The sequence below is a fragment of the Pygocentrus nattereri genome, chromosome 16, assembly GCF_015220715.1.
Source record: "Pygocentrus nattereri isolate fPygNat1 chromosome 16, fPygNat1.pri, whole genome shotgun sequence".
NCBI classification, from domain to species: Eukaryota; Metazoa; Chordata; class Actinopteri; order Characiformes; family Serrasalmidae; genus Pygocentrus; species Pygocentrus nattereri.
Window position 1 is genome coordinate 15,492,637 of NC_051226.1, and position 16,105 is coordinate 15,508,741.

The 16,105-nt window shown below is 39.9% G+C and overlaps 1 protein-coding gene across 6 annotated transcripts in view; it reads left to right on the forward strand.

Moving 5' to 3' along the window:
• Positions 1 to 16,105, forward strand: part of gria4b (glutamate receptor, ionotropic, AMPA 4b) — a 127,413-nt gene that overhangs the window by 94,998 nt on the left and 16,310 nt on the right. For 5 of the 6 annotated variants that reach the window (XM_017718911.2, XM_017718913.2, XM_017718910.2 and 2 more), the window contains exons 10-11: positions 4,739 to 4,945; positions 7,236 to 7,609. In XM_017718911.2, coding sequence (XP_017574400.1) covers positions 4,739 to 4,945; positions 7,236 to 7,609 — 581 coding nt within the window. Of the gene's footprint in view, positions 1 to 82; positions 2,634 to 4,738; positions 4,946 to 7,235; positions 7,610 to 16,105 lie in introns of those variants that run through there. The other variant, XM_037545676.1, reaches the window with a different exon arrangement.

Sequence of the window (16,105 nt, forward strand, 5' to 3'; positions counted from 1 at the left end):
TTATTAGTGCCTAAAAGGTGTAGATGTTGATGGAGAAAGGCAATGGGAGAGTTACACCTGAAGCCAATGCTCCTCTTTTCAGCCCCTGTTGAGGAATCCTCTTTTAAGAAACTGAGCAGCAGACGGACTCTTCCCAGCTGAAATGAAGCCTCTTATTAAAGCATGGACAGACACAGACAGATTCGGAACTGAAAAGCAATAACATTGAGCCATGGACAGACACTTCCCAAGCCAAAATGAACTCCGTGATGAGAAACTGAGCCATGGACAAACACACGCAAAGACAAAGCCAAGCCCTCATTAAGCAGCTGAACTATGGATGGACTCTGCAAGCACCATAATGAGTTATGCATTAGTATTGGATAAATCCACAGGATTTTTCATTTAGCAGTAAACAAATAGGTTGAATGGAAATGCATTGTACATGCATAATGAGAGATGCTCTCATAGCATGGAAAGTGTGAGCTGGTTGGAAATTGTTATTCATGTTGCCCGTTTACTTACACCTTGTGCACCTCTTGTATTTACACTTATAGGCCATTTTATCAGAAACACCTAACATATCGGTACACTTTGAAGCCCCTGATTCACCCATCAATGGAAAAGGGCCCCTATAGAACCTACCTGAGCAGATATTGTTTGTGTCGTGGACCATTCTCTCAGTTCTCTCAGTGCTGCACTGGTGTATATGTGATGTTGATATCACTACTGTGGTAAGAATAGTCCACCCCCCAACATTAAATCTGATCAGAGGTGGCCACATGGTGGCCCCTTGCTATTGATTAGCAGGGCTAATGTGCTTGGCAACAGACATATAGTAATTGCCTACCCACTACAGATGGCACCAATCCAATACTAGGTATCAGTATGAGCAGAAAATGCTGGATCAGAGAACAGAGGCAAAAAAGAATGAATCTGAATGTAGTTTATTTAAGTATTTCCATTTTTGAGACTCTTTCTCTCCACTACATTTTACAGTAAAACATCCTGTTTTTCACTCCACCATTGTGAAGTGATATGATGCTCTTTCACAAATAAAAAACTAAAGCAGAAGCACACCTTCCACTAAAACCCTTTCCCAAATACTGACTGTCCAGCCATTGCTTAGCATCTGTAACTAGGCCAGGGGACCTTTTAAAATCTCCCAGGAGTTTAAATGGTGAGTGAAATTTTGTCTGTTTCCCAATGTGAAGAAACGAGACAAATGGTGGATTGTAAGAATATCTCACAGTCTAAGTTTGATACTATATTTTAAAGCAAATACTATATACTATAAAATTAAAGTAGAAGTAAAGCACAGTCACATTGTGTGATGCTGATACTGAAATGTTTCAACATCAGTACTGGAAAAGAAACATTGCCATCATGCTAACTCTAAACCCTACGAAGTTAAATTCAGCTAATAAACAGTAAGTGTGCATTAATTAAACAGAATGTGTTCTCTGTCCATGATGTGTTCAATTATTTGAACTCAGAAAATCAACAAAACATGTCATTTGACCTGGGGCGTCCAAACCTTTGCATACAAATGTAGATGGTATATGATGTCCCTGATAAAATGGCCACTGATTGTAGATACAGCAAGCCAGGAGTACCCAATAAAATTTCAACTCAGTGTTCCTTCATTAGGAATTGTTCAGATTCTTTTGACATTCACTAGGAGTTTTTATTATTCTCTAATGCATGCTCTGTATTTCTCTGTGGCAGCGTTTAAGGTTAGAGCTTCTGTGTGCGCGAGTGCTTTTGTGTGGTCCTTCGTGAGCCGTAATTTTGCATGATTGAGTATCCTCCACTAAAGCATGTCTTAGGGCTGCAGATAACCCACAGCGGTAGCACAGTGTACCGCAGATGATAAATTGTCTGCCTTTTTTTATACTTGTAGATTAACACGATCCAAGAATAATACGGCATTGCTCTTGTACAAATGTATAGATATGAGGAGAAAGCTGCATTCTCATACATCAAACAAATTCAAGATGAAACGAATCCTCAGTTGGCATTCAATGAAGAGCTCTCGATTGGCTGAGGGTGAATACTTGATTCGTCCTGCTGGGCTTTATGCCTTTCATGGTTCCAGGCTAGCCATATGGCTTAGGAAAGATCTCTGAGAAGAGAGGCAGGTTTTGTGGGATCTTTATGGAAATGCGCTTTCCTCTCTTGGCAAAGATAAGGTTTTTTTTTAATGTTTTAATGTTATTGGACAGATGTACTAGATTTATGTTTGTTATTACCTTGTGATTATAGTAATGTATAGTGCCATTGTTTTTGCTTTTGCCTTTTTCTTGTATTTCTCCAATGCTTTATGATTTCTTCATATTTAGTTTATTTGTTTTTATTTTTTTGTTTTTTTTTTACTGAAGATATTAACGCCATCATTTCTGTGTTCTGTGATTAAATAAGCAGTGGAAGTCATGTATTTCAGAGTTAGTGAAGTAGTGAAGTGCTGCATAACCAAATCTTAAAGTTTAGCTTAAAAGTGTATGTTCCAGTGAGTTTTGCTTTGATCGATTTAAAAAATGTTCAATTCTGCTTTGTATTGATATTATTGAATTATTTGCACACACACCAACACACACATACAGTATTGTGCAAAAGTCAGAGACCACCATTTAATTCATTTCATTTTCACACAAAACAGCCAGTAAGTACAAGTTATTTATTTTTCAGCAGCAGATGAAACACAGAAAACATATTTAAAAGAAAATGACACAGAAGCCTCAATAATCGATATATATATATTGATTTTTTTGTTTTTTGAGTATTTAGTGTGTCCATCCTTTGTCTTTATTACTGCTTTCATTCTTTTCAAGAGACTTGCTCTTAGTTTTTCAAAGTTCAGCCTTAGATCTGGTTACATTTTCTGCTTCTCTTGTTTCAGTGGTAAACTGCAAATATTTTGTTTCTTTTCCTTTTCTCATAATGGCTTCTTGACAGTTACACATTCTTTCAGATTCATAGTGTTGAGGTGTCTTCTCACAGTGGAAGGATGGACAGAAACACCTATTTTTTTCAGATCTGAAGCAAAAGTGCAGCTTGATTTTCTCTCTCTCAAAGATAAAGGCTATACGAACTGTTTACCTGATGGTGATCATTTTGATACTCTAGTAGGTCTTGCATGGTTGTTAGGAGTCCCATTTTCTCTCTATCTTTTAATAATTTAAGTGTTTTTTGCTTATTTACATTTGACTTTCCTGTACCTAATGTAAATTAATTATCATTAACATGCTCTGAAATATCTAGGAAAGAAATGTGCAAGGCAGCTAAGGGGTGTTTGGGTAGTTACTTCTGTGAATGTTAGTGTGTCTTTGAAGAGGAACAGGTGGTTCTTCAGTGACAGCCTTTGTTGGGTGGACACTTTGGTAACTTGTTGGTTTTAGGAATGCTTTGTGCAATTTTCTGTTTATAATATTATATAAAATGTAATAAATATAATTTCTGTTTTTTTCTGACAGTGAAAAATCAGTAGCTTGTATTTTATGGCTGTTTTTACTGGAAATTAGGTCCACTACATAGGTGTGCAGTCACACACTGTAGTCTTTCTGTTGTTATGCCCAATTTATCAGCCTTTATCAGTCTTCACTCCCATTCATCACAAATGTTTTGGACCACAGGACTGCTGTTGTCCAAATTATTTTACACTGATGCGGCAGATGTGGTGCTGGTATGAGCGTACCAGGCTCAGCATTGTTCCTGGGGTTTTTGTCAACAGGCCTGTACACAGATATTGTGAGGTTCAAGAGGAAAAAAACATGGCAACATGAATGTGAATTAAACTTAATTTTCTAGGGTATTGCAAACATCCATATTAAGCGAGACAGTTTAATCATGTTTCAGAGGAAACCAAACACCTAGGGTTAGGTGTTTTTCCCAAGGCAGTTGTGTAAAGCCGACCCTGAAGCTCTGTCCCTGGGGCGATGCTGAAACTGATTTTTAAGAATGGCCATATAAAAGACATTTATACATTCCAACCCAGAGGGCACTTATACAGTCTGAGGGCAAAAGGTCAGGGTCTTAAGCTCCCCTTCGGGACTATCTGTGGTCCACCAGCCAAAAATAGCTAGCAAAGAAAAGCTCTGTGGTCAGAAATTGAAGGGCCAGAGTATCACTAACACAAATTGTGCATTTACAGTTGGGCTACAGTGTCTAACTCTATGGTGTCTCTAATAAAGTGTCATGGTTAAATATAAATAAAGTTAAATATATATTATCAACAGCACATTGTATTAGTGTGGATAATAACTGTAGTAATGGTATTGACACCATGATCTTGTACATTGATTAGCCATTTACTCAGTTGTGTTCATCGTTATTGATATTCTGTACTCATTTGTTATATGTTATGACCTCATTTATCTGTGGAATAAAGAAGCTTTTTATATGATGTAATATTTTTATTTGATGTAAATCTACATGTAATGAATATGCTACAGTAAAGTTCTAATCTTATGGTGTCAGGAGTAAGTGTGTAACTGCAAATCTACACTATGTTACAACGAGTTAAATGTGTTTCTTCTCTTTGATCTGAACATTTTATTTCACTGTTCTTGCAAACGCAATCCAAGCTGTATTAAATATGAATCTTTCATGTCTCTTTGTGCAGTGTTTTTTATGCTCAAATCCTGAGATGAAAGAGCTGCGGCAAATGTACCAAAATCAACTAATCGAGTGCTTGGTTGGGTTGGCTGGAGTTGTTGACTGGTTGCCAGTTTGAATCTCTTGTGTGGTTTGCTCCTTCCAGGAAGGACCTTATGTGATGCTGAAGAAAAACTGGGAGATGTACGAGGGTAATGACAGGTATGAGGGATACTGCGTGGATCTGGCCTATGAGATAGCCAAGCACATTGGCATCAAATACAAGATCTCTATCGTGCCAGACGGAAAGTACGGAGCTCGGGACCCGGAGACCAAGATCTGGAACGGCATGGTTGGGGAGCTGGTGTACGGGGTAAGAGGTTTTTCAGACCTTCAGTTCTGTCAGACCAATGCATTGTACATTTCTGGAGATAATACTGCATGACTTAGATAAAAATGTCACCAATACCAATACAGAATGCAGCTGCTAACTGTTTTAGTAGAAGTGAGCAGATGCTGACTAGTGACTCAGTAGTCTCTGTAAAGACTGGTATAACCATAATCAGAGATTATTAATCTAACGTGAAGGCCTTCAGACCAGCCTTTGATGTAACCTAAGATAGGAGAGCTATCTTGGTTTTACCCACATAGGTACCAAAGTGAAACAAATGATTTAGATACATTTTTGAGGCAGTTCTAAATTTTAACTGTTTTGTTTCCAGCCAAAACATAATGAAATAAGAGTATTACTGCAATTCTTTCAGATTTTAACACACACCTCTAAGCTGTGTTATCATGACAATTCTATTAAAAAAAATGCAGGCATATTTTCAGTTCCCCCAAAAATAGGTTTTACCTGAACGCCTACAATTTTCTACACCTTAGAGGTGTGTGCTTGTTATAATGTGCTAACAAACCATATATTGGCTACATTGGCAGGATTTTCACAATAAATCTGTGGAACTTAAATGTCAGCTAACTGGTATATCAATAGCCATAGTTCTACTGTATGTACTACTATGGGCAGAATAGATTACATGGTTGACTAGGATGACCTGATAATGTCTCTGTATTGGTGAAGACCATAAAAGACTTGTTTAAGACTGTCACGATTGGCCCCTCCCACTCTTCCATGTGCTTCTGTTTACATGTCCATCTGCTTCTTTGTTTGGTTTCCTCCCGGTTCTGCCCCCTTGTTTCTTGTCTCCGCCCTTGATTGTTCCCACCTGTTTTCCACCTGTGTCTTCTGAACCCTCATTTAGCCCTCTTGTATTTAAGCCCTGTGTTTTCCTTAGTCTAGTGCCGGTCTTTGATGTTTTATATGTTTGCTGGATGTTTTGTTTGTTTGATGTTTGACTTTCTAGTCTTTGATTGTATCCTGTGTTCTGTTCGTCACGTCTGTCCCATGATCTCTCCGTGTTGGCTGTATGAACCTGGACTGTTACAACTACGACCCTGGATTTGCCCAAAATAAAACTCGCTTAACTCCACAAATGCGTCCGCCTCTTCGCTCAACGTTACAAAGATATGTTAGTTAAAGGTTCTGAGATGAGGTATTGATCTGTGCTGTTACTAAGTCCTTAAGAACCTAAATTGAAGGGACTAAATATGAAGAGTTGTCAGGTTCAGAAGGTTTAGGTCGATTTCTGTGTGCTGTTAATATTGCAAGTTCATACTTTGGGGTAAAATATTCAGTTCAAGGGCAGGTACTGTCTATGTAATTTGCTGTGAAAGGCCAAGTGAAAGACTCTAGCCTGTTCAGTTACTTTCCTCTTATAAGGAGTAAAACAGCTATGGAATGGACTTTCTGTGCAGAGGCTTTGGGAGAGACGTGGTGTGGATTTGAGCAGAAAGCGTCAGCAATTTCATTTCTAAACCTTCAGTTGTGACCAAGCTCCCAGTGGAAGTGTGTGGCCGTCCCTGCACCTCTGAAAAATAAACAACCTTTGGCAAGCTGATGTATATTAATGCATGTCCACTATACAGCTGGTGTTGTCATCTTGTAGATTTATGCTGAGCATGGGAAAACATATATCCCTTCAAGTTTTTTTTCTTGCATTTTTCTCTACAAAGTGTCAGCCTATTATGATAAACTTTAATTTCTTTTTTGGATTAGCTTTGAGCCTTGCACAGCCCCGGCGAGGTCGAGAGTGTTGCTAAGTCACCAACAATAATCGAGTTTGTGGATTTACCATGAAGCAATACATTGCTCCTAGACCTTAGCGTCTGTATCCAATTTTTCTGTCTTGTGCTGTAAGCATATTTCTCTGAATTGATTGGTTCATCCTGCTCCCTCAAACTTCAGCCGCAGAATTAAGCCCCTCGGATTAGCTTCTTAGTTTTTCCAGCATTAACATGCAAAGCCTTGTCCAATTAGAGAAATAGTAAAATATGATGTGAAAGGAGAGGTGGAAATGGACAGATTATTCTTTATTTCCCTCTGCTTCGCTGTGTATTGTTCAGCAGTGTGAGATGTTGTGCATTTTGTCAGGTTAAGTCATAAAGTTCTAACCGTGTCATTGTTATCTGCTTAAATGAGGGCATTAACTGCTCCACTCAGTAGCAGTGGCTACTAAGTGTGACTTCTTCTTTTTTTTTGTATGATAGAAAAACATCAGTCCTCTTTTCTAGCAGTGTCCTAATGAAATGCCCTCTGATTTCAGAAAGCGGAAATCGCTGTGGCCCCATTGACTATCACCCTGGTCCGGGAGGAGGTCATTGACTTCTCAAAGCCCTTCATGAGCTTGGGCATCTCCATCATGATCAAGAAGCCTCAAAAGTCCAAGCCGGGCGTGTTCTCCTTCCTGGACCCGCTGGCCTACGAGATCTGGATGTGCATCGTGTTCGCCTATATCGGTGTTAGCGTGGTGCTCTTCCTGGTCAGCCGCTTCAGCCCGTATGAGTGGCACACCGAGGAGCCCGAAGAGGGCACCGACGGTCCGCCCAGTGACCAGCCCCCCAACGAGTTCGGGATCTTCAACAGTCTCTGGTTCTCCCTGGGAGCCTTCATGCAGCAGGGCTGCGACATCTCGCCCAGGTAATCTAGCTTCTAGTTAACCCTTAATACTTTTGATATCGTTATATGGGCCCATGCTGCAGTTCCTTACTCTTATAAATACTTGTATATTAATTACATAGTAATTAATTAATTACTTGATAATAAGATAAACAATGATCATGCATAGAGTTCAATGTGTTAACTTGCCATCGCTGCCAGTAACATTTTATGTTAATTTGATATGAATTTCTCACTTTTCTTTCAAAAGTGTGGATTCTTAACATTCAGTTGATACCACACTTGTGTTTATAAGTAGATCTTAATCAGATATTTTATTATCATAGATAGTTTAACAACAGTAAAATCTATCATCTCTGATATCTATTATAAGCCATCCTCATCCTAAGGTTTATCATTTTGAACCTACATAGAAAACAATTGACTGAAAATGATTGAGTTATTATTAAGTTATAGAAGTGAGTAATAGGAGTCTGGACCAGGTCCATGAATGTTAAGGAGTTAAACCACTCACCTCCGCACTTTCAATTGCCCCAAGGGCAGCTTATTTAGGGGAATACTGATTGGAGATAGAAGTGGAATTAAGTCTCTTAACCTGGGGTTACCTCATGAAAAGGTCTCCCGGGTATTGATATGGTAATACCAGACAACCTGAAATGGGTGTGCGGCTCTGTAGTTGCCATGGTGATGTGCCAAGGAGCGTCCGAACTTGACTGGAAAAGTGCATGCAATTTATAAAGAGTGAAAAGAGGGCCAAGGGACCCATAATGATAATCAGTATTCTGCAGAGGGCTAACCTTAATGTAAATTGCTTTACTGTTGCATTGTGTCTGCTCTCCTGCTGGGGAAGGAGCTGTCATTCTGCACCATATGGGTCTCTCCCTTATCAGGAAGAAATGACACAGTCATATCCCATTGCTGCGCAGCTGTGCTCAGTCGCTATGTGTTTTAGCGTATCTCTGCGCTTATCAAATGCTTTGTCGTTGTCTCAGTCTGTCAGCTAAACGACGTGTCTCACCTGCGCCCTTGTGCTGTAGGAAGTAACTGGGGTGTCATTGTTGGTCTTCATTGCTTTTTGATGAATTTCACTCTCTCGGCAGGCTCAGCAGGAGTTTTATCGGTAAACAATCATCAGGGGGTCATTCCCTGTTTCTGTGCACTCGCATGTCCATTTGTCCTATAGAGAAATTCTTGAATTCTACAGAAAATATGCTCATTATTTAGCTGCAGTTTGTTGTTTTGTGTTATTTGTTTCTGGTCATTTCCCTCGCCTGCTGGGCTGACCTTAGTCTTTCTGTGGCTATCTGTGCTGCCAGCTTTCTCTATCTTTTTTTTCTCTTTCTTTCTCTCTACCTTATAACACCTGCATGACCATGATAGAGTTTTTTAAGACCTGTTATCAAAAGCCGAGAGCAAAAAAAAGACTCTATTTTTCAGCAACCCCAGTGCCAGATAAGAAATCACTCACATGACAGGACAAGGGGAACAAAGGAGCAATAAAAAGAGCGACACGTGGCGGAAGACAGCAGGTACTTAGAGTGCCATCAGAACCATAGAGTTCAGCCACTCTGCACTATAGCCTGCTCCCTGCAGTGCTATAGCGGACCTATGGTTCTGATCTAGCATAAGAAAACTCATTTAGGATTCCATTTAGGACTGTAAGAAGCCCATGCCTTTCATCAGCCTAATATAGCCTTAATAAGGATGCATGGAGTGAATAGGGAGGGAGACAGTGCTGAATGTGCATTTAATGACTATTCAGTACAGGCAGTACAAGCACAGAGAAAAAATGAACTGCACCACCATTTTACATACTGTTAATTTTTCCAGTCACCATGAGCCATCTTTTCAGTGTTAATATATGTTATTTTGTGCAAAACTGATGCATTAACTATACGACATATGGCGAGGCATTGTGCTGGACCGAATGTAAGCCAGTAGCTTATTGATAATTCTGAGCTGTAATCCTCTTGATAGTTATGTGCATGTTTTAAGAGTGCAGAATTCTTAAGGGGAGATTTATCTTTGCTCTCATGCTGTGCACAGTTGAATTATTTATCATCATTGGATAGAGAACATGAAATGTAATTAAGCTTGCTCCAGATTGGTTCATGAACTTGTATCTTATTTCATTTCAAGCAATTTAGATGTTAAGCTTAAGTCCATTCCATCTTATATTAATCATTTCCCTCCCTAGCTATCCTGTTCTTTCACCCTTTCTGCATGGTGATAGTTACAAAGCAAGATGAATGATGGTAGCATGTGAACGACGTGCTATGAAAATGTCGAGAGCAGCATCTGTGATGGCTTTGCACAGGGTCATAACTCTTCTCTCGATCCCTTGCTGGTTTTTCTTTTGGCTCAGTTGTCTGACAAGTGTCATTAGCAGGCAGGTAGTATAGCTAGCTTCCTGGGGCTTGGAACAACTAGCATTTGGCAGGAGCGCCATTTGGCTCGTCGAGGAGCAGGTAATGTACATGGGCAGTAGACGTTATTAGACACACAGATTACAAACCAATTTTCAAATTGCTGATACATATGCTAGCCAGTGGAATAGGTCTAAAATTACAGCAAAAGATGGTGAATTGAGGTTTGCTACTGCCAGGTCTGGCGCAAGCCACCGTGCTACTCTAAGCAAAGTATAATTTTGCTGACCCTGCAGATTTGCCATATCGTAACCAACAGACAAAACAGAGCAAACCAATGCTCCATTGGTGACAGCAGGCTAGTTATATGTATACAAATGCCAGAATTGGGGAAGTGAGGGGAGGAGTCCAGCACTATTTGGTGATTTCCCTGCTTTAGCACACCAACTAAACCTAGTAATTAGCTGATAAGTTGAATCTGGTGTGCTTGAGAGGGGCAGTCATCAAACTGTGCAGGAATCTGGCCCACCAGGACTGAAGTTCCCCTCCCCTGATGTAAGCAGTACATAGTGGCCGGCGTGGTACATCATATCAAAGTTCGCTGCATTTGCATTAAACCAAAGTGATACGATTGTGGGAGCAGCACAAAGCAGAGTTTTTCTCTATTATGCAAATGAGAAGAGCATTTTGCAGAGTAGCAGCAAATCGGATTGATAAAGTGTGCAATGGTTCGCTACACCTTGCATTACATCCGCTTTCAAACTACACATTGAATTGAGTGCTTATGGAAGATAGAGGAGCAGGAGACTTCACATTTTTAAAAATATATTGGACTTTTTCTCACTTGTCTTTCATCAAAGCACAATGCTAGTCTGAAACTCTGCCTGAACAGCTAAACTTACACTTTAGCAACGCGTCCACAAGGCATCCAACAGTCAACAGGGTAGGATTTTTGACTCAATGACATGTAAATTCAGCATTAGCCAAACAAACCCTCTGAAAATTCTCTCACCGATTACCTGAACTGACCCTTCACTATAGTTGAGGGCCAGCATGTACATAACATGACCTCTTGACAGCCTCATGGGGGTACAAGAATAGAAAGGTGACCCCTTAGGCCTACCAATTTAGTCAAAAAATATTAGCTAAGATGTGTAAGTGTGATTATGCCATCACAGCCTAGCAAACCAAATACCAGATGTGTTACGTGTGATTTTTTTTCATGAGTTTAATTGTTTATACACTATTTCTCACTTTTCCTTTTGTGTCTTCAGCTTAGGATATGTGCAAAAAGTGTCACTGTCCTCTCCAAACACTTGACATGTATCTTATAGGCCCTTTTCACATTTCCGTGTTTTTCTGCTGGACGTACTTGTTGCAGGGTAGCACTGCTCTGTCTAAAACAACAGCAGTAGCAACAATGGCTGAGTAGAGCTTGTACAGCTTACCCAAGTGTTCAAGCTCAAAGCAAGATCAACCTTAACTCAGTTTCAATGATTCCTCAGCTGACAATTAGTAGAGGAAAAATGGCTTTGTGCAATTAGGAGGGACAAAGGAGTTTGTTATATGGAAGGGACGCACCTTTGTGTCAGCATTTTACTGCTGCTGACCAGTGTTACATTGAAGATAGTTTGCGTTTTATAGGCAGTGCTATTCCTAACCACTTTCAGTGGAACAGTTTTCAAGTCAGCATTTGGCAGAGCACGTGCTCAGCAGGGAGCCGATGGTTGTAGAAAACATCTACAATGGCTTTACAGAACATGACAGCGTGCCATATCCCTCTGCTGGCATTTGCATGTTTACCTTTTTGCCAATTACACGTCAGCTGACATAATTGTACTCTGATAGTTATAAACAAATTCTTCCGCAAAGAAATTATATTCTTTATTGAGCTTGGACTCATGCCTTGCGTTCTGGACACTCTTAAATGTAAATCTTGGAAGACAAATAAAAATTGACCCACCTTTCCTGGTGAGCTGAAGTGGTACGAATAACAGCATTTCTGAATTTAATAATTGTACATAAGGCAATAACAGAATACGTTTTATCCGGTTTACATACAGTACATCCATTCTTTGTGCAAAGGGCCTGTTCCCCACTTTTGCTGCAGCAAACTGTAAAGTTCTGAGAGCTTACCTGTGCATATCTAGTTATAGTTACTAAGCCTTAAATGGCTGGTTTTAGTGTTGATTATAACAAAGGAGGGGCAGCCAGAGCAACAACCCACGTTGATGCACTCTGCAATTAAGTTTGTCATAGGTGACAGAATAATATGGTGCATTCTGCCTCCCTTGCTCAGGGGCTAATGTAGGCAATGGCCTAGTTCACCTATATGGACTTATGAGTCTGGATAATGCTGGGGCTCGGGCTAGCATGCATTTTGTTGTCTCAGCTCCCCCCATTAAGCCCTTGGATAAGCCATTTCTGTCACGTATGTAATTTCCACCATTTCCCTGCAGTCTTCATGCTTCCATGACCTGAGTCCTTGGCACCCTGTGATTGCCTTGAATCCTACTTATTTTCTGCATGTGTGTGCATGCGTGTGGTACAAAAAAACGAAGTAGGAGGTGTATGTGTTTGTCGAAACATGTCCTCCAGTGTCTACATGTGAATAAGGTGGAGGATGTGTCTGTTAAGTGTGAAAATGTTTTGTTTAATATTCTGTTCCTATTTCAGCCCTTCCTTTGCCTCCTATTTGTCTCTGGATTTCCTCCTCACCCCTTACACACTTAAAGCACTGCATGTTAAAATTCTCCCTCTCTATCTCTAACTCTCTCACTCTCACACGCTCTGACAATCCGTCCTTCACGTTTTTCCCTCTCTACTTTTTGTGTTTGAGGGTCGATCTTGACTCAGTAATTGCCTCCATTCAATAGCTTCTTTTATACTAGAAATGACTGGGAAATTATTGCAGGGCTCAGAGGAGGGAAAGATCATGGCAGTGATGCTAGCAAGAGGATATGATTCACTCATCAGGGCCAGTGTTAGGAGAGAAAGAGAGGAGGGTGGAGATCACACTACAGCTGAAGACATTTCACTCCAGGCTCACGCCATGCCAAAACTATGACTGCAGAGCGTGACTTTAGCACTTAAAGCCAGAGCTGTTATGATTACTCAATTAAAAATGAATGTGTGATAAATCAGCAATGATTAGTTAGCGATTTGCATGATCATAATGCATATTTTACATTTTTTCTACTGGCCTGTATTACAGCGAAAAACAGATCCTGATGGATGCATTAATTCATACGCATTTTTACAACATACAGTATCAGTACCAGCAACTCAGATACCACTGTTCATTTATTTAATTTCCAGTCAAAATGGCCATTAAGTATACATTATTCATTACATACATGTATTTAGTATTAAATTACACAGATTCCTCAACACACACACACACACACACACACACACACACACACATCTTCTAAGTCGCTTATCCTTCTGGGTCATGGGTGGAGCTGGAGCCCATCCCAGCAGTCACTGGACTGGTGGAAGGCAGGATACAGACTAGATTCCTCAACAATTAAATTTAATATTTTTTTTTTAGTATTTAGTGTGTAGGAACGTTGCCTTTATTAAAGCTTCTATTCTTTTAGAGACGCGTTTTCATATCTGTAGTTCAGTCTTAGAAGTTGATTAATTTTCTGCTTCTCACAATGCAAGTAATCCCAAACACATGATATTGAGGTCTTGACTCTGGGATGGTCAGTACTGAGTACTGAGAACACAAGTAATGGCTTTTTGGCAGCTGTACATCCTTTTAGACTCATAACATTGAGTTGTCTTCCAGTACTGGAAAGATGGTTAGGAACACCTGTGATTTCAGACCTGAATCAAGAGTGGAGCTTGTTTTTCTTTTATCTCTCAAAGATGGAAGCTTTACGTTCTCCTTATCTGATGGTGACAGTGTTGGTGGTCTACCAGCACTTGCACAGTTATATGTAGCCCCATTTTCTACACGATTTTTAAAATTTTGAACTTTTTCACTTGTTTTCTTTCATTGTGTATATTATTTTAGATCTAATATCTCCTGATAAATGAACAATTTGTACTTAAAGACAGTTTTGATAGGAAATCATATAAACCTTTATACAGTACTGTTGTACTTTCTAAAAAAACTGTTGTAGTCTTTAAAAGCTTCCTAGTTTATCTTTTTGAAATCTATGCATGGTGTGTTATCATTAATTGTTAAGCCCATTTTTGTTTTTTATAACTCACAGCTTATTTCTCAGTTGATTGTCTAAATAATCAATAGATTACTCAATTACTAATATTGCCTTACTTAACTCACTCATGTATGTGATAAACCCTTGCATGAAGCTGTAATTGTATACATTGCCTTACACTGGCCGTGAATTGCAGTTCACAGTATAGCATACGTTGAATCATGCTCATGCCATTGCAACGTGTGTATCCTGAGGTGTTGCCAGCAGGGTCGAAGCCTCATTCTAAATCTACCAGTGGAAATGGAAACTGGTCTGAAATATGATTGCATGTTGTTGAATCAGGTAATGGGAGCGCTTGTTTGGTTTGGTTTTTTTTTTTTCAATCTGCCAGTGAAATTAGAGATCAGTAATGTGGAGGGTGATTGCGAATGGCTTTGGCCTCATGCGTGGAGAAATTGATTTGCAGGTATTAAATCTTAATCAGGCCAGTAGAGAGCAAGCCATGAATAAATAAAGCACTGGAGGCTTACTAGGGGCTGCAGGCAGTGACCTTTTCATTTATCTACACTGTTTCAAGGTCCTCCCTTCTCCCTCTCGCTCTCTCTCTCCCTCCCTTTACTCTATCCTTATTCACCCTTTTCTACTCTCGGTGGGCCAGTTTTCCAGACATAGACTATACCATGCCTTTGACTAAAATTAAGCCTGTTCAGTGGAAGATGTCTACTGTATGTGTGCTTTAGTCCAATTCTGTGCTTTTGTCCATGCCTGTATTGAGACTGTCCAGTAATGAACAGTATGAAGGGCCTATAATCTGTCTTAGTAGCTCTTTTGAAGACCATGATGCTCTTAAAGAGCTCATATCCTATATTTTTTGCTATTGGCTGAATAGGAGGATAAATGTAAATGCAATGGTTTTTGTGACCACAAATACAATGAAGTCAAAGCTTGCTTAAACATTTAGCAGTGTTTACATTTTCTATCCAATATTAGATTTCCTTTTATTATTGTTGCATATTTGCCTACAAAAGATTTGATCTCCTTTGTATACAGTTAATGTTTTGTTGCATCTGCCTTAGCATTTCTAAAACTTTTTTTCCCTGACCTAACACTTAATGAACATGTTTTTTTTCCCTTCATTATTGCATGCAAAATCATATAAATGGGATAGGTCAGATCCCTTGAAGCTTGCTTAGGGCCCTCAAATGTTCTGTATGCAGTTCCTCAGTTCAAACTTTAAAATATATTCTACTTTCTCTCTCTCTCACTCAAAAAAGGAGCACACAAACTGACTGATGTGTCTATTTGATGTCTAATGACTGCACTGAGTGCATTCTGCAGGGACAAGAGCATAAAGTACTGACTGCACTGACAAATACCTAGCGCTTCACTGTCAATAGCACACTTATCTCGCTCCACTAATGACACTGCCTTGATAAAGAGCTGCTTTGAGACATGCACTGGTGACAGGTGTGTGTATGTGTTTCTGTGTGTGTGAAACAATCGGCCTCTCATCATTGTGCTGTGATCAGAGAGGCTGTTTTACAAGCAATGACATGGAAGAGACCAGGGAGAATGCCTGTTTGTCCATGGCTCATATGTCCTCATGAATGATCCTGTATGCCAGGCAACAAAGCAACGGAGCGGCGCGGCTTTGAGTCATTGGTGTCGTGTCCGCTCAATTGAGGCTTTTATTAAATTGACTTTGTCTTATAGAGTCAAATCGATTAGCTGCGCTCTCTGCGATCGCAGACGCATCTGTCCCTCAGACGTTACTATGGCAGACTGTGTGTCTGCATGCAGGTTAGTGCTTAGCAGAAGACAGCATTCGCTCAGATCCAGCGACAGTCGCACCCAGCACACTTGGGCATTTAGTCTGAAATTTCATAGAACTGCAGTGTTACAAAAGCCTCTCTTCATGTCAGTGTTGTTGTGCTCTGAAGATGTAGCAGGGTGACAGCTTTGCTCTTTCGCTGCCACTG